We start from the raw sequence: 22,934 nt of genomic DNA on the forward strand, positions 1-22,934 counted from the left end.
TTTGGTCACAAACTTTATCCTCTAGTTTAATATTTGTCAAAAAGTCTCACTTCACAATAGTAAAAATAATCAGCTTCATTGCACCTAATTTTTTAGGTAAAATTTCTGGCACTGACTGTGAGATATGATGGTCTTGTGTATTTTTACTATTTTTTTGTTTATTATAATACAAGGCGACACGTTCAAATCGTAATCAGTGATCGCACTGCATTTTGTGGAAAACGTTCCACGCGTTCATAATATTAACATCGTTACTGACGCTGCGTCGTCTTAATTTTATATCCTATCACACAGGGAATACAAACACTGAACTCTCTATGCAAACCTGCAATAATTAATAAGTTTAACTGTCCCAGGACTTTATGAAGGCCTGTATTGAAAATTTTTAGGCCAATTTATAGAGCCCGTGCATGACATGCTGGGAAAAAAAGATCAACTCACAAGCATGTTTTATTAAACATTCGTTTTAGTTGAAGCATGTTTTATTAGGCTGTTTTTGTCCCTACAGTACGTTTTAATTCCATTTAAATTATGGCTACCTTTTTACCTACTTATTTGTTTCTTTGCTTTTCAGATAAGAATGAATAGGCTACAATGTTCTCATGTTTTAGCTAATGTAAAAAAAGGTGTGTGGTAAGCATAACTTGACGATACTTGGACGTTTTGTTCTAAAGCGTAAATTACGCAAACCCATATCAAAAACGTGAATTTTGATGCTATGTTTGTTTTAAAAATATATCTTTCTAATAAATAAGTTGTAGAACAAAACATCCAAGTGTCGTCAACTTATGTTTACCACAGACCTTATTTTACTCATAGATTAAAAAACCCATTATAAAAATCCATAGGAAAATCTTGAGGGAGTCACTGCCGAATTAGTCTTCCGGGTTTAGACGTCGTCTCTGCAGCACTCTATAGGGAAGAAAAGACTATCGCAACTTGTTTCATGCTGTTTCTAGCCTTTGAAAATTTGTACACATAGTCTTGTCGACTAAATGCAACCAAGAAAAGCAGAATTGTTTCTTAAACTAGATTTCATTAAAAATATTCTTCTTTAACATAGTCACCTTATACTTTACATATATTAGCCTACATTTGCGATTGTCTAAATTTCAAGCACCCTAGTCCCATTCCTTGCCTTCCAGTGAGAGTTTCCTTCTTTCTGGGTGAAAATAGCATCTATTCAGGTTGGTGAGTATCGGACTCTGAGGAGAAAATGATTCCCATTTCTTTGCCTTGGCAATAAACCGAGATGTCAGATATTTATCACGTTGCCAATTTGAATGTAGCCAATATCTGTGTAATGGGATTTAAAGCTTGATGTATGCCAGCGTTCTGGTGGATCCCTGCAGTGGAGCCCTCACTTGCTCCAGCAGAGCGATTGTGATGTAATGCCTCAATATTGATAACTGCCCTCAGAGCAGTGGACTCTAATTGCCTATGAAAATATTGAGCTGTAGGGCCGTCATTTCATCTCTTCTCCTCTCAATTCAGCTGCTCTCCATCGTCTTGTCATCTCTGCTGCACTATCGCGAGATAAATCCCCCGTTTCAAAGGGATTCCAGCTTGAATGAAAGCCCCCATCGCGGTGAAGCTGTCTAAACAGTCTCTTCGCATTCAGTGGTATTATAGCAATCGGGGTATTTTACCGCATGCAAAATCTTCTCATCTGCTTATTGATTCTCTGACCACACATTGGAAGCTGCATGTGGTTGTCAGTCATTTTGATGCGCTTTAATGTGTGATCAACTATGAAAAGCCTCTACATTTGAAATGTGAGATTATACTACAGTTTTAAATCACACTACAATTTTGCTTGTTTATCAGTAATTCTGTATAGAAATACACAACCAAAGTAGCATCTGAAAAGAAAAAAAGGGAAAAAAAATCATGCTAGATCTTTTCTGTCTGGATTTTTTTTGTTGTTTTTTTTTTTTTGGTCTTAATAGTTTTGTGAAATGATTCTGCTATATACCTTTAAAATAAACACTTTTACAATATTTTATAACCCACTGTGTTTAAGGAAATGTATGTATGAATGTTATTGCATTACATATCAGAATATATATACAAATACACTGTAGTTCAAAAGTTTGGGGTCAGTAAGAATTTGTAATGTTTTTTTTTTTTTAATATATTTAAAATGTAATTAATTCCTGTGATGGCAAAGCTGAATTTTCAGCATCATTACTCTAGTATTTAGTGTCACATGATTCTTCATAAATCATTCTAATATGCTGATTTGATTGAGTTTGAGTTTATTTGACATAAAAACAGTAGCAATACGTCATTGTTACAACTTCTTTGTCAAGGATAACACAATAAAGTTGCATTAACTTATTTCCATTGTGGTCCTTGGTTTTGTTATCAAGACATTTTTCATGACGACAGTTTTGTTGGCATATATCCTCACTAATGAACTTACATCCAAATTATACAAACAAATCCATATCTATTAAACCATCCCATCTAAAAACAATCTCTTTACTCTTATACTGAAACCAACATTATCCTTTAAAACCTTAATGTCCAATGGCAACTTATTCCACTCTTGTGCACCTGTATATTTAACGTCCTATGACCGTACAAAGTCTAACACCTACATAGATTAAGGTCCATAATAATGTCTAGTGTAATGACCATGTCTTACATTAACCCGAGAGAAATAAGAATTATACATAATTACCCTATTATTAATTATTTTATGTACCATTTTTAGTTTCAGGAATGCTAACTGTCTTTCAATTGGTAACCATCCAAGCTGCTGAAAGTGTCTATTATCCACATGAGTAAAACAATGAAATCCTAAAACTACTCTCAACAATTTATTTTGTCACTTTTGTAACTTCGCCATCCACATGCTGGATAAATCAGTCATCCATGAACAACATGCATACTCAAGTTGACTTAGTACTAGGCCTGTAGCAAGTACCTTTAAACTTTCATTATTTAAAAAACTAGCATATCTAGCTATAAATTTAATTCGAGCATTAACTTTTCCTAAAACTTCCCAGGCCATACTTACACAACTTCAATTATTATCCAGAACACAACCAAGATAATTGACCGATGTTCTATTTACAAGTTCACAACCGTCAACTTTGACTACTAAATCATCTGCCTTTCTTAACTTTTATTTAGACCCACAAAGAATAGTTTCTGTTTTACCCAGATGTAATAAAAGCTTATTTTCGGACAGCCAGTCCTTCACCTTATCAAGCTCACCTAACTTCTCCTGTATTCTATTAGTCTCCTTATCTGAGAATAATAATGCAGCATCATCCGCATATAAAAACATATTACACTCACACACCTCTTGGATATCATTTAAATATAACAAAAATAAAAGAGGGCCAAGTACACTGCCCTGTGGGACTCCATTATTCACATTTTTAGCCTCAGAAAGTATCCCTCCAACTTCAACCTTTTGCACTCTCCCTGTTAAATACGAGGCCATCCATGAATTGCTCAAGAAACATTATCAATGTTGAAAACGGTTGTGCTGCTTAATATTTTTATGGAAACAGCGATCATTTTTTTCCCAAGATTCACTGACAAATAGATTTTTTTGTAACATTATGAGCCTTTACTGTCACTTTTGATCAATTTAATATGTCCTTGCTGAACTTCTTATTGACCCCCAAACATTAGTTATTTATTAATTAATTTAGTTATTTTCATTATAAACGCGCACAACTCAATTGGACAATTTGATGAAGCAAATCAAATCACAGTAAATGAAAAAGTATCAACTAAAGTCACTGCTTAATTATCCAGATCCTTTTTGTGCATGTCAAGTTCCCTGTTACTTGGCGTAAGCCAATCTGAAGAGGAAGTCAGCTTCTGGCTTTTGCAGTGTCTTCAGAAAGCACTCTGACCCCTGTATGTGAGGAATTTGACCCATTCTGTTTTGCTGCTGACCACAGAGAATCCCTCAGGCTGGAAAAGGGGAGAAGTCCAGTTTTTTTTTTACCCTTCTTCTTTTTTATCAGACCTTCAGGCTCTTCCTCTACTCATCCTTTACTGTGGTTTTCTATGTGCAGTTTGCACATCAGCCTCACTGGTATGTGTGTGATCAACCGTGGATTGGATTTTTTGATATCTGGAATCCGTGCAAATCAGTTTTGTTCCAGAAAAAAAATTTCCACAGTTATAATCCAGCCTTCATCTCTTTTATGTAAGTTGGGAAAAGATTTATATTTCCTTATGAATCTCATGCTGTGGGGAACCAGGTCCCCATAGTAACGGCAGAATGGCATCAGTGCAAACAGCCATTATGGATGAGCGTGTTGTAAACGCTAGAGCACAATGGTGACCGAAAGGACCGTGTTCCATTTATCACCACGTTTGAGACCTGAAAGAGAAACTGTCAGTGTTACCTCGGCGGAGGTCGTCACGGCGATGTCCCCCCAAGGCCTGGGCGCATTATTCAAACGTGAAGAATCCAATAGAGATGCCCCACTATAAACACTTGCACATGAAGATGGTGAGAGAGAATTGGTCTTGAAGTGAGAAGCCCTCAGAGACCCAAAACACCCTTTGGAGATTTATATGTGGGGAGGTCAGGGGTCAAGCAGCCATTAATCAAGGCTAAAGAAAAGGATTAAATAGCCAGGTCTCGCGGGCAGATGAGAGAGCGGCTGATTGAGGCGTTTAAAAGAGTGTGTTGTGTCTGTCTTAGATTACAGAGTGCGAGCCGTAGGCTAAACATTCATCTGAACCACAGCAGAGTGCTTACACTCTATAATCAGCAGGCCAAAGGACCTCTACAGTGGACAGTCATACATCACAAAATCCCTCATGGAGCGCACAGCGAACGTCAGTGGTACTGTAGTTTAGAAAAGCTCTTTCTTAGAGAAAGGTTTATTATTATAATTTTTGTGCACTATGGTACTTTAACAAAATCTTCTTCCTAAACTACAGCATTTTTTGGGAAAAAAATGTATTTTAAAAACTTAATCCACACTTTAAAATAGCATGCAAATGGCATCTACAAGCAAATGACCTTTCTAGAACTAACTGCCATATTTGCAATCGATTTTAACCAGCTGGTCCCAAAGGGCATTAATGGATGTTTCACTTAATTTCACACGTGTCCTAACACTATCTACTGGCATAACTCATAACACTGTATTTTTTCTATATATATATATATATATATATATATATATATATGACCTCTGACTCGATGTATGACGTAGGGGCGTGGCATAAGCTTAGGTGAAACACCTCTTGCAAAAAACAAAACAAAACACATAACTCTCTTGTGAACACGCGTATGGCCATTGCCGGAAGCCTGTCATTAGAGTTTATAAAGTTTTAAATATGGATATTTTTTTTACAAAAACGCATCACTTCAGAAGGCATTTATTAAAGGGATAGTTCACCCAAAAATGAAAATTATCCCTTGATTTACTTACCCTCAAGCCATCCTATGTGTATATGACTATTTTCTTTCAGACGAACACAATCGGAGATATATTTAAAAATATCCTTACTCTTCCAAGCTTTATAATGGTAGTGAATGGGGGGCGTGTTTTGAAGCACGAAAAAAAGGCATCCATCGATCATAAAAAATAATCCATACAGCTCCAAGGGGTTAATAAAGGCCTTCTGAAATGAAGCGATGGGTTTTTGTTAGAAAAATATCCATATTTAAAACTAAAAAAAACTAGCTTCCGGCAGATGGCTATACGGATCGATTTGCGGCGGAAGAGTGACCTCTGACCTCATGACGCAATGATGAACGCAGAAGCGCAGAGGATAGAGCGAAACAAAACACCGGTCACAAATTAGAAGTCTAAAATGAGAAAATTGAAGAGAAATGTCGGAGGATTTTGATATAAGAGAAGAGGAGCTTGAGTTTGTTTCCCAGCCATATTTGTTTGAACCGCGAGAGGCGTCTAAGCTTACGCTACTCCTACATCCTGTGTCATACATCGCTTCAGAGGTTGCTCATTTGGCGCAAGTCGACTTGTGCAGTATGCGTACAGTCGTCTGGCGGAAGTTAGATATTTTACTTTATAAAGTTTTAAATATGGAAATTTTTCTTACAAAAACCCATCGCTTTGCTTCAGAAGGCCTTTATTAACCACCTAGAGCCGTATGGATTATATTTATGATGGATGGATGCATTTATTTTGGGCTTCAAAACAGCTTGGTAGAGCCAGGATATATTAAAATATATTTAAATATATATAATCTTCATTTTTGGGTGAACTATCCCTTTAACCCACTGGAGTCGTATGGATTACTTTTACTTCTGATTGTGTTCGGCTGAAAGAATAAAGTAGGATGGCTTAAGGGTGATTAAATTATGGGATAATTTTCATTTTTGGGTGAACTATTCCTTTAATTGTCCAAATATTTTAGTGGCCACTGTATGTGTCATCACCAGAGTTGTATGATGCACATGAGGTAGTTTCAATTATACGAGCTGTGCTTCAGATAATAAACATAATTTATGCCATCGTTCTGCTTCAGAGTAACTTAAAAATTTGTATGTAGAGCGCATATACGTGCAAATACATGTTTGTGCAATTGTGCCGTGGCTCGTGGCTTATGTCATCACCCACCGGCATTGATTCATAGGTTCAGCTGTTGTCCAGAAGCCGTAACATACATCAACATAGACACTAACGTGCCTCATTTGTACAGTACATAGAGTGACCATAACTACAGCCACACTGCTCTTTCTTAATATAGATTGTCCTCGTGCTGTGCAACTCATAAACACTTGTAACAATCTGAGAGTCTTGAATGTAAGTTGCACATCAAGTTATCTTAAAGTCCAAGGACCACGGTGAATATGAAAGTCTGCTTAGAACAAAAACTGCCAATACTGTTTAAACTACCTGGTGGTGAAACTGTTAGTCTGCGTGACACCCGGAGGGTGTGAAGGGGAAAAAACACACACCAATGTCCCTCACATCCACGCACACTCATCTGAGCCCAGTCACGGCTGCTTTAGGTTTATTGCACAGCATAGACAAACGGCTTTGATCTCTAATGCGCAGTGCGCTGCATTAATTATGAATCATTCCCCCAGCCGAACTGCGGCGAACACCTTCAAACACTCAGCGAGCGATGCAGTGTTTTCGTAGGCCCCCAGGATGGCTCCAGGACTGCATGTATATATACATTTATCTGCATGAACAAAATAAGAGAGCTTTGCAAAAAAACTTCTGCCGTGCCTCAGAAGTATTCTGCTTCTGGACTGCCGCCAACATTTCTTAGCCCACGGTTACTCATGCTGCTAGGAATTATCATATACATCACCAAAAGCCTCTTCTATGTGTGTGCTATTCGCAACTCAGTGGACAGATCCCCGGCAAGCTACAGTAAGACAGCTGTGTGAAGTAACGATAAAGCTGCGCGACGATATCCAATTGACCTGGTGTAATATTGGATAAATGACCTAGTTCTCTCTGAGCTAATATGGATCCTGTAGTGCCGCATGCTGCTGTAGAAAACTGCCTGCGAGGCCTGTTCCCTAGTGGCAAAGTCTGATTCATCTGCAACAGATACATTGATTTATTTTTTAGTGGATATGAATGACAGGATTTTTTTTTTTTTTAAATGTTGAGGTTGTGTGCATAGTGTACTGTAAATGCATGCAAATAGAGCAGTATTTGTGAAGTTTTGTCATTGTGTTGTTTTATCACTTCCTCAGAAAACAAGGGCACCCCAACACAGCCTTGATCAGGTAAAAAACATATTGTATGATATCCATGACCTGTTTACATATAATCACTAAGCTCTTAATGCATCTCCTAGTGTGGACAACTAGAATAATCATATAATCCCAGACTACAGAATAAAGAGCGAAGATTTAAATAACCATATGTTAAATGCAATTAGATTTCAAAACACTGCTTAAAATCTTTTGTTTTGAATCAGTGATTCGGAGCAACAAAGTCACGTGATTTCAGCCGTTTGGCAGTTTCACACGCGATCTGAATCACTGATTTGAAACAAAAGATTCGAAGCGGAGTTTTGAAATCACCCATTACTAGATATTGTTAAAAAGTTGTTATTTTGGGGGGGTTTTTTTTGGCACACAAAAAGTATTCTCGTTGCTTTATAATATTAAGGTTGAACCACTGAACTCACATGAACTGTTTTAAATATGTTTTTAGTACCTTTCTGGGCACTGAAAGTGTAAATGAACTTGCTGGCTATAGAGGCCTCACTGAGCCATCGGATTTTATAAAAAATATCTTAATTTGTGTTCCAAAGATGAACAAATCTACGGTTGTAGAATGACATGAGGGTGAGTAGTTAATGACATAATTTTCTTTTTTGGGTGAACTAACCCTTCCTTTCTTCAAAAAATCAGTATTTAGCATGACCTCCTGGACTTCTTCCAGTTTCTCAAAGAAGAAACTTCTCATCAGATTTTGAAGGTTTTTCTGGCCTTCCAGTCCTTTTCCATTCAATTATGGTTTAGGAGAGCCAAGTTCCTGCTATTGCTCAAGTGTAAGGGGAGGTCACTAAATACATGCCACTTTAGCCTATAGAAGCCGTTTTTTCCCCCCGATTTTTTTCTGTTTTTTAATACTGCATACAAATTTCCTGTATTTTCTGGTTATATATGGTCATTATACCATTGCTAAAACAATATCTAATGGTGGCCTAAGACTTTTGCACACATATATATAATAACACCTGGTTTTAGACCACAGTATTTTATTAGTATGGCGTAGGGCCTCTTTTTGCAGCCAATACAGTATCATTTCATCTTAGGAATGACAGATACAAGTCCTTCACAGTGGCCAGAGGGATTTCAAGCCATTTCTCATCCAGAACAGTGGCCAGGTCAATATGTGATGCTGATGAAGGAAAACGTTTTCTGACTCGCTCCTCCAAAATACCACGAAGTGGCTCAAAAATATATAAATCTGGTGACTGTGCAGGCCATGGGAGATGTTCAACTTCACTTTCATGTTCATCAAACCATTCTGTCTGTATGTATTGGTGCATTATCATGCTGATACACGGCACCTCCTTCAGGGTACAATGTTTTGAACCATTAGGTGCACACGGTCCTCCAGAATGGGTCGGTAGTCCTTGGCATTGATGCGTCCATCAAGCACAGTAGGGAATGCCATGCTATTGTAGCCTGAACCAAAACTGATGGTTCACTCTGGGCAGCAACAGCCCGGGTGTTAAGCCTCTTTGGGGCTTCTTCACAACGTAACTCCCACGAATGTGGGAAAGACAGTGAAGGTGGACTCATCAGAGAGCAATACATGTTTCACATTGTCCACAGCACTGTTGGAACCAATGAAACCGACATTTAGCATTGGCACAAGGTTTTGACCAAAGGTTTGGCTATAGCAGCCTCTTTGGTGCTCCCGACGAACAGTTTTGATGGAAACAGGAGAGTTGAGGCAGTGAGTTGGGCAGCTGTGTTTTTAGGTTTTTTGGATACAATCCAGGTCAGCACCTGGACATCCCTTTCAGAAAGCTTCCCCTTGCGTCGACAGTTACTCCTGTTGGATGTGGTGTGTCCTTTGTGGTGGTATGCCAACATTACCCTGGATACCACAGCTCTTGATACACCACAAAGACTTGCTGTGCTGGTCACAGATGAGCCAGCAAATGCACCAACAATTTGTCCTCTTTTGAACTCTGATATGTCTCCCATTATGTTGTGTGGATTGCAATATTGATTGGCCACCAGGCCGCGCATATATTCGAATATCAAGCTAGTAATCCATTAGTGGAAACATGTGTTTACTTTAAAAGCTCTTTGTTTTACCAAATGTGCATGAAATGAGCCTTATTTAAGGAAACATTGTTTCTTTTTCTTACAAACTCCTTCAAGGCTGTAGGCAGAGCGGCACAGGAGGGGTTAACGTTCCCCTCACGCGTCGTTGCTAAATGTGCCCGCGTGAGCGTCAGTGGGAGTCCCCTTCACTGGGTCCCTTTGCAGTAGTGTGGACTGGAGAGTTGTAGACAGAGCCGAGCAGAAGCGTGAACAAACAGAAGTAGTGCCATAAAGTGAACATTTGACACTATCGCGAAGCTTTTCACTTTTACCGCGTGGATCCGTCTTGTACTGTCATCAGAGAGGGACGCCGACAGCTTACAACGCGCGCTCGTCAGCTGGCATGAGCTAACCCACCAGACATGGAAACCAAACCTTTCTTGTCATTGGGTAAGTTTACCCCCAGACTACTGAAAGATATTTATTTTTCCACAAGAGTTTCTTTGGTTTGCAAGAGAGAGTACTGTGTTTTACTTTATAGTCTAGCATGAGGGGGAAACGCTTTAAAAAGAAACATGGAATTGCTTTTTAGATCGCTCATTATCGACTCGGGCTGTATTGAAGGGTTACATTCGTGGCGAATGGAAATGAATGTAATCGTAATCGATAATGTCCAACAGTCAAGTGCATGGTGTGGACCAGGACATTTTGTTTTTGAATCAAACTAAAGGTAAACACAAAAGTTGGGCGTGCAAACGAGGTGGCACGCGCTCGGACAGTGACACCTCATTCAGTCTCGCGCTTAACTCCTAAGATGTTTTATTCTTGATATGCGGTATGATTTAACATATTGATAGTGTCGTGCTTTAAGGCTGTGTTGCAAGTTTGAAGCTCACGCGATCTTATACGTGCAGATATTGGATTCTCGCGCATCATTTGCATCACTTTCCTGGATGGAATACAGAAAAAATGCAGACGAGTGTGTGTGTGTGTGTGTGTGTGTAGTATTTTTTTGTATTTACAAACGCAAAGCAACAGTCGCGCATCGCGTATCAGTCCATAAATTGCGAAAAAATGTACATTCCTTCAGCTGGAAAGCGTCTGTCAGTCAGAATACAATGAATCGCAAACACCGTTGCAATGCTATTGAAAGAAAAAAGCGGAGTTAGCTTTAGAGAATATTTTTGTTTTTCGTCTGTAAATTAATCTTTACACGCAGAAATCACAAATTTTATCAATTTTCCTTGCACTTTGGTCTCAAATAATGCGGCTGAGCACCGTTTGTGTACGAGATAGCTGTTGAGTTGATAAGTGATTCGGTTGTGAACTTGGACAAACTTTGGCGTTTTCTGTGAAGTGGAGTAGTTTACTGAGTAAAGTGACAAATCATTTCAGAGCAAGACGATTTCATTTGAAATCTGTTTATTGTGACTGGATTTAATAACAAAATGACTTTGTGTCTGAGGAACGAACGTTGCGGGTGATTCAAAATGTTCTTTTTTTTATCGACGGCTGAGGCGAAATGTAGGTGTGGTTTCCATATAATGTTAGTCCATAATATTAAAGAAATAGTTCACCCCCCCCCCAAAAAAACAAACAAAAAAAGTAAAAATTTACTCATGGTTATGATGTTTCAAACCTCTATGAATCTCTTTGTAAAACCAAAACTGAATTTTTGTAGAATTTTATGACTGCTGTTTTCAATATGACAAGTGAATGGGATGCGAGACTGTCAAGATTCAAAAACACAAAAGCACCATAAATTTATTATGAAAATAGTTGAAGTGAATCATGTGCTGTTTTCCAAGTCTTGTGAACTAAGTTGAACAGACCGAAATTGTTACAGAAGTTGTTGTTAACTTATAATCTTGTTCTCTATTGAGATGTTCACTGTTGCGCCCGGATCATCGAATCATTTCATCTGGTTTTGTGAACTGGAGCAGATGATTCAGTAAAAGATCAGACTCAAAACAATTCATTCACTAATCAGACATTGCTACTTCTCTCACAAACTCTTTCACAAACTCGAATTGCAAAAAGAGCTGGGACAAATTCCAGTAATGTCATAAGTTCGTCTGTATGACAAAAAATTATTATATGGCCTCAAAAGACTTGGAAAAGAGTACAAGCATCCTTTTTATGAAAATTTGATGATGCTTTTTTGGAGCTTGACAGCAGTAGTCTTCATTCACTTTTTTGAAACGAATGTCCAGATATTCCTCGAACATTAATCTTTTGTGTTCCGCAGAAGAAAGGAAGTAATACAGATTTAGAATGACATGAGGATGAATAAATGATGATAGACTTTTCTTTTGTTTGTAAAACATTCAAGGCAGTATCTATAAGATTTTCATAAAAATTGTCTTTCTTTTTCTTCCTTTTTTAAAGAAAAGATCAGAGCCTCTTAAATTCCAACGGTCAGTGTGTGATTATGAAATCATTGTGCAATTTGCAGCAGTAGAGATAATGTGATATCAGTGAGTGATGCCAAAAATAGACTAATAAGCAGGAGATTTAGATAACGTGATATATTACATTTCAAAATAATTAATAACCTGGATGCAATCAGTTTCAAGTCTAAGTATTTATCTTCTCGTACATGCCTCTTACTCATGCAAGAATGTGTGGTTTGGTAAATGAACGTTCTTCAATAAATGATACACATTACTCTCTTATGCATATGAGCTTACTAGCCACGCATGGAAATAAGTTCAGCAGTCACACATGATTTAGTTCACACACAGAGGCCCGCGTACTGTAAGTTAGGTTGAATAACCAGCATGCTCTGCACTTTTACTCAGGAGCTATAGGCAGGACTGTAAAATTGTTTCTGTAACTCGTTCATGCGGGAGTCGTGTTACACCTTGAATACATCATCACCCCACCGGTTCACTGAGATGAGAGACAGCAGGAATGCCTTCCTGAAACCCCCGAATATTCCCAGCACAGTACCAGAAAAACCACAGAGCTAAGCAACATAATAGACTATTTGTGAAGGTGTGTTTAGGCTTTTCATGTGTGGCGCTTTATGCTGAGAAATCCGGATGTAAAAGCTGGAATTCATTTGTGGCTTTATAGTTGTCATATATTTCTGTACTGTAGGCATGTGTTTTAATAGAAATAGACAAAGTTTTGTTAGTAAAAAGTTCTTATTGGACAACATGTATGCTTTATGCTTCATATAATTTGCACTTTAGAATAATTTAGTCATTGTCGTAAATCCTCGTCCTTTTAAAGAGCTTTGGTAAAAATATTCCAATTTTATTAAGTATAATTGATTGTTAAACTTTAAACTCTTTTTTTTAGTAAAAAAAAAAAAAAAAAAAAAAAGTTTTTTTTTTTTTTTTTTCAAATAATTAAAAATATTATATTTTTTAAGTAATAATTGATAAAACTTTGATCATTTTAAAATAATATTTATGACATATTTATCTGTTATGATATCTTTTTTCACTTTTGGATGTACCTGATTTGGGCAAATTTTTGAAAGAAGCTTTTTGTTGTTTTTGTCCTTTATGACAAGCTTTAGCTAAATATGATTATTAAAAAATTGTGTATATATATATATATATAAATATAATATATGTATGTGTGTGTGTATGTGTGTATGTATGTATGTATATATGTATGTATGTGTGTATATATATAATATATATATAATACACACACACACACAAACACACATATTATATAATATATATATGTGTGTGTGTGTGTGTGTATATAATATATATATGTGTGTGTGTGTATATAATATATATATATATATATATATATATATATATATATATATATGTATGTGTGTGTATATACAGTCAAACCAAAAATTTCAGACATTTTTGATATTTTTGATATATTTTTACTAGTGGGTGCAGGACACTATAGTTCATTTATCTAAGTGAGGATAGCAAAATAAAGTAAACTGTGATATACCCAAAAATTCTTCATATAGTGGACTACCAGTAAAATTGATACAAATTTGGAACCAAAACTTATTCAGACACTTTGACCTGACCGTGTTTTGCTTAACTGACATAATTAAGATTAATTTTTTTCTGACACAGTTTAACTCTGAGATCTTGTCATATTTTATTACCAATTTTTTAAACTATAGTGAATAAACTGTATTAATAAATGAAATGTTCAAGGTTTCTGAATGCATTTTGGTTTGACTGTATAATTTATTAATATATAATTTTCTCTCTTAAGCATATTTAGCCAAACCTTAGCGTAAAAGACAAAAAAAAAAAAAAAACAAAATCATTAGCTCAAGATTTCTAACACATAAGACATGTGGCTGCTTGCTAACAGAGTGCTGTTTCCGGCTGTCGAGCAGACACACAGCTCTGACCTGCTAAATTCAGACACATAGTCATTTAAACAAGAATGATTGCTTATATTTACAAATGCTTTTGTGGAGTAATTGAGCAGGGTTTCAAATTACAGCACTAGATATACTTGTGATGTTTTTGCTCTTTGCGCAGTGTGCAGAACAGGTTGGGTTTATTAACTTTTTTTTCAGCCCTAGGCACAGGTGCTAAATACCTCCTATTTTTCTATTTTTTTTTTTTTGCCTACAAGGATTTAATGAACCCTTTTATGGAAATCACAGAGCAAAGTACTAGGGACTAAAAGCTTGTATCGTGTCATAAAAACAAGCTATGGAAGTATTCTGCTTTCTGAAATCACTCCCTGTTTATCTGTAGATCATTAATTGTGTAGATCCATGGGGTGTAGATGGTTTTGTCCTTGGTTTTTTATGGACCGTTTGTTCTATAAAAGTAAACCACATTTAGTTCAACAAAAACACATTTTCTGGGGGGGTGGGAGGTGGGTGAGGCGTTGTTTTTGAGTGACAGGAGGTGTGTCTCTTTCTCTCCGCCCCATCAGTGAAGTTCATGGTCTTGATGAGAAAGTGACATTCATAGTTGAGAGGGGTGCATTCCTCTGTCGGCCGTAATTCAGGAACAAAGGTGGTGCTGGGTGTGGGTACGGTTTAAAGAGCTTTGATTTGGGGGCTGGGTGGGCTGTTTACCTTCTAAACCCATACAAGTTGTTTTTTTTATTGCAGGGCAGTTTTAGGTTTCTCGCCGGATGCCCTTTTGTGAGCGGGCTGCAGCTGTCATTTTTATTAGAGAAGTTTTAAAGAGAATATTAATGGCTTAAAGAGCTAGACCCCCTAAGACCATTTACCAGTTGATCTTTTGTTGATGCACACCAACTTCACAGATAGGTTCCACGTGTCTAATTTTTATCCTAAAAGGACACCATTCAAAAGCATGAGCTGTTAGACTATTTGGGTAACGTCAAAGCTTTATATCACAACGATCAGTCCAGGGATGAGATTTAATTCAAACATGTTACAAAGTTTCACATTCGGGTTACTGCTGTCTGCAGAAATGGAGCTCTAAAATGGTTGTTTATGATAGCCATGCGTCAAACCCTTGTTAATAATTTGTGAGTTTTCCAGCCCCCGACTGCTGTGAGTGTTTTTTCTTTAAGGGGAGCTGTGGACTATGAACCTCAGACGTTGACCTCCGCTCCCCATACGTTTTATCAGCTGGAGGATTTGCTTTGGACTACTAGAATTGAGTTTTCACAACGTTACGACAGATGATAAACTATAACCGACGTTATACTGTGAACCCTTGCTTATACATTTATCATGGTCTGATAGGACTGTTATTGTGTGCTTTGATTATGTAAAAGTAATTGATGAGAGAGATAAGCAGTTTTTTAGTTTTGTTGAATCGGCTTGCTCTGGGTAAGTGAAGTTCATCCAGACTTCCCTAAGAAAATCCATTTGACTAATTTGATTGAAGCTTTTATTTTATTTTATTTTTTAAACTTGTGCATCCAAAAGAACTGCTTTTTTATTTTATTTTTAGCTTTCACTACTTATTAGTATGGATAACTAGAGAAGGAAATATGATCGAGAAATGGTGCGAAACAGATTCAAACTTGCATCCTGCGAATGGGCACCACAGCTAATGTATCAGAGCATGTGATAACCGCAAGGCACTTTTTTCCTTTATTCCATAAATTAAACTACTGTTCAAAAGTTTGTGTTCAGTAAGATAAAAAATGAAGCAGCACAACTGATTTTAACATTGATAGTAATGGGAAATGTTTCCTGAGCACCAAATCATCATATTAGAAGGGTTTATGAAAGATCATGTGACTCTGAAGTAATGAAAATTAAGCTTTGCCATCACAGGAATAAACTACATTTTAAAATAGATTTAAATAGAAAACAGTTTTTTAAATTGTAATAATATTTCACAATATTACTATTTTTACTGTATTTTGTATAAAATAAATGCAGCCTTGGTGAGCATAAGAGACTTCTTTTAAAAAAAACAAAAAAAAACCATGACATTTTACAGACTCAACTTTAGAATGGTAGTGTGTATAACAACAACAAGGACCCTTAAACCTGGAAATTAGAATACAAACTGAAATGGACTCTTTGCATGGAGCCAAATTCAATGCTTCTTGATGTGTGGTTTATTTGAGGTGGTTCGGTTAAAAAGCAGGCTTTCTACCAGATATCAGCTTTAGGGTAGATGGAGTGCTGTTTGACACCTCACTAGGTGTTAGCCAATGACAGTGCCAAATATGTTCTGTGGCTACACAGGAAGCCTTTTTTTGTATTTATTCACTGCAAACTTGTGTGAGGTTCCGCATGCACACGCTTTAGTGTAGGTTTCAGCAATCAATATTGCATCTGGCGCCCCTCGGTTGCCTTCTTCAGTACTTTTAGTTTCTTTCTATCCACCCAATTTTTTTTTTTTTTTATCCAAAACAGCTACAACTTTATTAATCTCAAATAACAAGTAAACGCTGTCCAAACTGAAAGTCCAAACGCTGGCCGACACAACACAATCACACCCAGTCAGAACGTATGTGTTGTTTAGTATATCGTTATGTGAAGTGGGATTTTTGGACCAATGAATTCAAGGCTGTTTGGGACTGTTCCTGCACCCTCTGTATCAGAACGGCAGGCCATTAACCATATGCAACTGTAGAATTCATATTCCAGCGCAGTGACATTAGCCTTTATCACACAGGCGTTAATTAAAACACACTGACAGAAATGTGAAGTAGTAGGAAGGCGGAGCGGCACATGGTTTAGATCGTTTTAAATCACAGTAATGACTTTATAGGTTTTCTCGTGTGAACCGAGGTGTCTGTGACTGTTCTTGGGACAGAGTGGCATGGTGCGTTCTGAGCAGCAAACACTATACGATTTTGGGCATTATTTTGTTTTCATCATAGGGCAGAATAGGATTGACAAATGTACCGGGACCAGACAGTACAAAAAAAAAAAAAGTTGCTGGTACAGCATTGTACAGTACAGAGTATATTTGGTACCTGCTGATAGACGCTGCTTTCAAATTATGTTGTTCATGTTTGTTTGAGAGCTCTCTGAGTGTCAAAGGTTTCTATTTACAGCATGTTTTTACAAGCGATGACCGTTCATCACAATCATATCTGTTGACCACGTGAACGCCATGGCCTATCAGAGGTGCTAGTCAGTAAGTTGGTCTCATACTAAGATTGACAGCCGTATTTAAATGCGTGATGAAATCAGAAACTAAGATGATTGTCATTGATAACCAATGCTTTCCAAAAGAGGGCGGAGCTTTAAGAGCTTGCGCTTCGGTTGCTCAACAACAACAAAGCTGGAGAATCTCACGCAGCCAAAATGATGATTGTCAGTAACGGTGTTCAGCCTTACATTGTTCAAACCGGAATCAGACACTGATGGAGAGACTCAGGAAGAAGTTACAACTTTTAGAATGCAACTGGATGTTTTTGAATGGTTAGTGGATAAATGTATGTAGTTGCTGTAGAGTTGATTCAACTCATCGACTGGCATGTGCCGTCATGTTAATCTTTTGTGCAAATCCAGCGTTGAATTGACCCTCGTTTGTGAAGCAGTCCAGCGTAAAATTACTTCACATTAGAAGTCTAAGCTGTTTTGTGGGTGAGTCGTAAGTAACACAGATGCATTTCTGTCAAATACAACTTCTGTTTGTGCTAGCATAATGTAATAGAGCGTATGGAGGTTTAGGGAAGGCACACAGAAATTGGAGCTGCCTGAATCAAAGAAACACATTGAATTACTTAAAAATACTTACAATTTCTTCATCTGCAGCTTTGCCTCGCTTGCAAAAACAAAATGGCTGCACAGTGGCTGGAAACGTGTAGATTAAGGGGCGGTAATATTATAATAAGATCCCCTTCCTACGTCACAAGGGGAGCGAAATCTGAGCAGCTCGTTTTTTCACATGCTTGCAGAGAAAGGCTCACTAAAACAAATTTACTGGGTTGTTCTTTTTCACGTTTTCTGGGTTGGTAGATTCACTGGGGACCCAGTTATAGCACTTAAACATGGAAAAAATCTGATTTTCATTTACCTTATAATTCATCGATTCATTTCCTTTTGATTTTTCCATGCAAAACATCAACAACATTATCGCAGGGGCTTTCTTTCTTGCTTTAATTTTGTATGTAAATAAGAATGTTAGAACACGATTGATTTGACCAGTCAAACTCTGTAAATCATGTTCAAAGTCATACAGTCTGCTTTAACTTTTACCCAAGATCCCTGGACTCATATACTGCAATCTGACAAGTATCAGTTGTAACGGGCAAAAAAAAATCACTGAGCTTTAGCGTTCTTGACTGCGTGTTAGCGCGTATGTGGGGGGTTTTGTCCACTAATGCTGCAGCTTACACTGGAGAGCCTAGATCAACCCAGCAGATTAAGGACCATGATTGCAATTATGATAATCCATATCTGTTACACCAACCAAAATACGATGACAAAGATAAGATGAAGAGATTTGTATGCAAGTAGATGAGCGTGAACGCTGTCCTTCACATCAATTTTTTTTTTTTTTTTTTTTTATAACTAAGCCAGGTGCACTTTTACCCTCACAGTCCATATTTTGCTCAAACAAGGCCTGTTTTTTTTTTTTTTTTTTTTACCGGCGGGCCTGCGAGAGTGATTTACAGTTCGTTCACGTCAACTCCAGACTCTCACTTGGGCTTCAAATGTACTTTGAGACATGTCAGAGATCTTGCTTCCTCTCTGCTATGGCTGAGTACGTCTCCATGAGGTATAAGATGATGGTGGAGGTAGTGTGGGCGCATATCTGTTTACATAAGTCATGGAACGTGTCAGAGACGGTGTCTCTTTCACAGATCCGGCCATTCCAGCGAGAAATGGTGCTCTGGTGCCTTCTGACCTTGCTGCCTTCCTTTCGCCCGAACAGAAAAAGAGCACACCTCTTATTACCCATTTGCTGCGAGCGCCACTGCTATTTGTCAAGTGGCTGTTGAACTGCCGCTCACTCCAGCTGAGAGGCCTTTTATTCTTGGAGGTGTGTGAGCCAGTTACTTCCTATCACTTGAGGGAGTGTGTGTGTCTTAAGTGATTCTAGTACTGGGACAAAATGGCTATAAAACTAAGGAATTATTTTGTTTTTTTCTGGTCAGCATGGTCAAAGGTTTTCCCTTATGTTTGGGAACTTGTGTATGGTTGTTGAACTCTTCTTCAAGATGATGATTTTGCCCGAAACATTATCATAAATAAATACATGACAGTGTCACAACTGTGAAACCTTATAAAAAAGAACCATCAGATTGAAGTGTGATTCTCACCAAACTGTATTTTTCAGCTTTTTTCAAGGTAAATTTAGATGTCTTTCCAAAAAAGGACACCAAATAACCAAATATTTTTTCATATAATTCATACATTTATGTACACCAAAGCACCCATGAAAAAAAAATCACAGCAAAAATACGTTTCAGAATTCACAGTGTATAGTATGTGCAACAGCAAAGAGCTTGTTTACATTTTAGACAAGTCAAGTTGCGATACTGAACAGGACAACAGACCTAGATGCCAAAAAAACCCCTAAACCAACCGCCTTGACCTGCATATATACGAAGTACACAGCAACATACACAGGACAAATCCAAACATTATCCTGAATGTGTGTGAAAACAACGTGAATGCTGAAATGTGTCTGTGCATAAATACAATGTGCGATCAGTGTGTCGAGAGCGCTCATACATGATTTGTTTGCCCATCCGTATAACAGACTCGCGCGTGCTTAATGTACGACTCCTGTATGTCACCGCAATCGTCTTTACTTTGATTGAGTCCTCATCCATCAAAACTTTCATAGCAAGAAGCTAATTTGCTTTATCCAGCCGAGAAACATAGTTTTCATATCATCTGGCCATACAGCGGTGGGATGTTTCGACGTTCTGTTCAGACAGGAACAGCGAGATGTGGGAGGGCTCGTGCTCTTCAGATGCAATGACACAATATGACACAGAGTTTGTGTTTTAAGTGAAACATTATTCACAGAATGAATAATTCTCTCTGCCATCTCTGATATAATCATACATATAGTCAAACCAAAAATTCAGACATTTTTGATAATTTTTATTTATTTTTACTAGTGGGTGCAGGACACTGTAGTTCATTTTTGTAAGGATAGAAAAATAAAGTCTTCATACAGTGGACTACCAGTAAAATTGATAAAAATTTGGAACCAAATATTATTCAGACACTTTGACCTGACCATGTTTTGCTTAAGTGTTATCTGACATAATTAAGATTATTTTTTCTGACACAGTTTAACTCTGAGATCTTGTCTCATTTTATCACCATTTTTTTAAAGTATAGTGAATAAACTCTATTAATGAATGAAATGTTCATATAAATTTTGAATAAATTTTGGTTTATATATACACACATTATTATTATTATTATTTTCATCATTACTACTACATTTATATATATATTTTTAAACTTTTTAATAATATATTCATTATTTTATTAATATTATATATATTATATATTATATTATATTATATTATATTTTATATTATGTTGTCAAAATTATTTATTTAATATATTTTCATTATTTTTTATAAATAATAATATTTTAAAAATGGTTCATTACATAATGTTACATTTTATTATATTATATTATTTTTGTAATATTTTCTTTATTTTATAATATGATTTTATAAAATTTTTGAGTTAGGTGAATTTAGTGGGAGTTATGATTGTCATAACTTTGATAAGGAGAAAATTAAATGAAATGGTAAGTGATTCTCTCTGATTAATATCAAAGTGGAATGGTTGCTATTTTTAAAACTAATGTCAGATAGAGTTTAAAGGAATCATCTCAAGAATCAGTGGTGTGTGTGAGCGCATGTGACGTAGGTTCATATTGGATAGGTAGAGTATTTTAGCACTCGCTTCATTGTGGGAGGTAATTGTGGTTTGGCAGTCGTCCCTGAGTAGTTGTTTGCATTGGAAATGCAAGTGCAGCTTCCACTCAGTGTTTGTTAGGCAGCGGTCTGGGCTGAGAAATGTGTTTATGGTTGAGTTTGAGAACGCCTGTGGCAAAATCTTCTGTGGGATGTTAGGCAATACAGACAGGAAGACGGTCGAACAGATAGGCAGACGGGCAGGCGCTGGCAGTTTCTTTCACGTCAATTTGTTGCATACCAGAAGGCTTACATTCCAGCGCCTGCAGAAACGACACCCGGCAAGTTCAAGTGTCACATTTAGGATGGTTTCTTCTGTTTCAGACTAGAATAAGTAACATGAGACCGCTTCACATTATAAAACCCAGATCAGAGCCTAAGCACCAGCTGGAGGGTTAGTTAGTTTACGCAGGTGTGTATGTGTGACGTTCTGGCACTGTTTGAATACGACGGCTCATTTTAAAAGCTGCGATTAAAGCAGAACAACTAGGCACAGAGCGCTTGTGTTGCAAGGTCAGGGGTCATGGCCAGGTCGCAGCCTGTGGGGAGTACGCAGCGCTGGCACACAGGAGCATGTTGGGGAACTGCAGCAGTAGGGAACGTTGCAAACATATTGCTGTTAGTTTCTCTTGGGAAAATGTAAATATTCACTAGTTTTGAGACTCAAAGCAACACGACATTTTCTGGTCCTAGTCCTTTTTTTCTCATCTATTATATGTTTAAAGCATATTGTGAATTTCTTTGCAGTGGTAAAAATCTTAGAAAGAACTAATGGGAACTAAAAGGTGGCACATCTGGAATGCTTCAAACAAATATTTTTCGAAACATCTGGAGAAATCTCATGGAATTTAAGGGTCCCTCCTTTGATTTAGCCTTTTTTTCCCCTCCGCTCAGTTTTCGGCATCTTCAAAGTCCCACGAACGTCTCTGGCACGTAAATGAAGGGGGGGTTTGGACTCCTATTACAGTGCGGGTTGAGTCATTCCAGACTTTATTGTGGTCTAAATTGGGCTCTTGTGCCTGGTCTCCCTTTGTGCACGCGGGCTAATTAAGTGACACTGAGGTGAGAGACGGAGAGTGAGCACCAGTGAAACTCAACTCCCCATAAACCTCCAGTGAGAAGGCTGTTCATAACAGTATCAACCACAACAACAGCGGCTAAACCTTGGTGAAAAGTGTCTTTTTAATGTTTTTCAATGAATATCATGATGAATAGTCTGTGTTAACACTGTGTATTTATTTTATATACTGTGCACGCACACACACACACACACACACACACACACACACACACACACACACAAAAAACAAATATAATTTGCAATTCTATGATTTCTCATTATATTTATTATATATACAAAATTCTAATCATTAAATTAACATAAAGGTAGTAAAACAAATTCCACAATGATCTGTAAATTCTTAATTTATAATGAAGCCTGTATTATGACATTAAGAATTTATTTCTATAATTTTTTTTTTTTTTTTTTTTTTTTTTTTTTGCAAAAATTCTCAAAATTTGAGGGTTGGGGGTGCTATGTTTTTAATTTTTATTTATTTATTTTTGTGGTCACCACATTTGAAAAATAAACAAATATCGAGTCTATTGGCGCTTTTCCACTGCATGGTACTACTCGGCTCGGTACGGCACGGCTCGCATTACTTTCAGTTTGCTTTTCCACTGCAGTTTAGTACCGCTTCAAACTGGATGGGATTATAGACTGATTGTATAGTTGCGCTGCCTCTACTGCCATGGATCTGCTCCTCGTCTACCAATGAGTCTGCACCTCATCTACTGACCACAATGCAGCCATTTCTTTTTTCAAGTTGGACGTGACGGTCGTTTCGCAAACAAATGATACTGCGGTGGCTCTTACTGACGTGTTTCAAATCCAATGACACTGGTAGTGATGATTCTCTCT

General features: G+C 37.3%; 1 protein-coding gene across 2 annotated transcripts in view; it reads left to right on the forward strand.

Annotated features, from left to right (window-relative positions):
• Window positions 1-9,902: 9,902 nt before the first annotated feature.
• The window catches only part of rxraa (retinoid X receptor, alpha a), a 114,812-nt gene continuing 101,780 nt past the window's right edge, over window positions 9,903-22,934 (forward strand). The window contains exon 1 of one of the 2 annotated variants that reach the window (XM_051877459.1): window positions 9,903-10,162. In XM_051877459.1, the coding sequence (XP_051733419.1) occupies window positions 10,135-10,162 (28 nt within the window). In that variant the 5' untranslated portion in view covers window positions 9,903-10,134. The remainder of the gene's footprint in view (window positions 10,163-22,934) is intronic. The other variant, XM_051877460.1, reaches the window with a different exon arrangement.

This window comes from Ctenopharyngodon idella, chromosome 21, assembly GCF_019924925.1.
Source record: "Ctenopharyngodon idella isolate HZGC_01 chromosome 21, HZGC01, whole genome shotgun sequence".
Classification (NCBI taxonomy): Eukaryota; Metazoa; Chordata; class Actinopteri; order Cypriniformes; family Xenocyprididae; genus Ctenopharyngodon; species Ctenopharyngodon idella.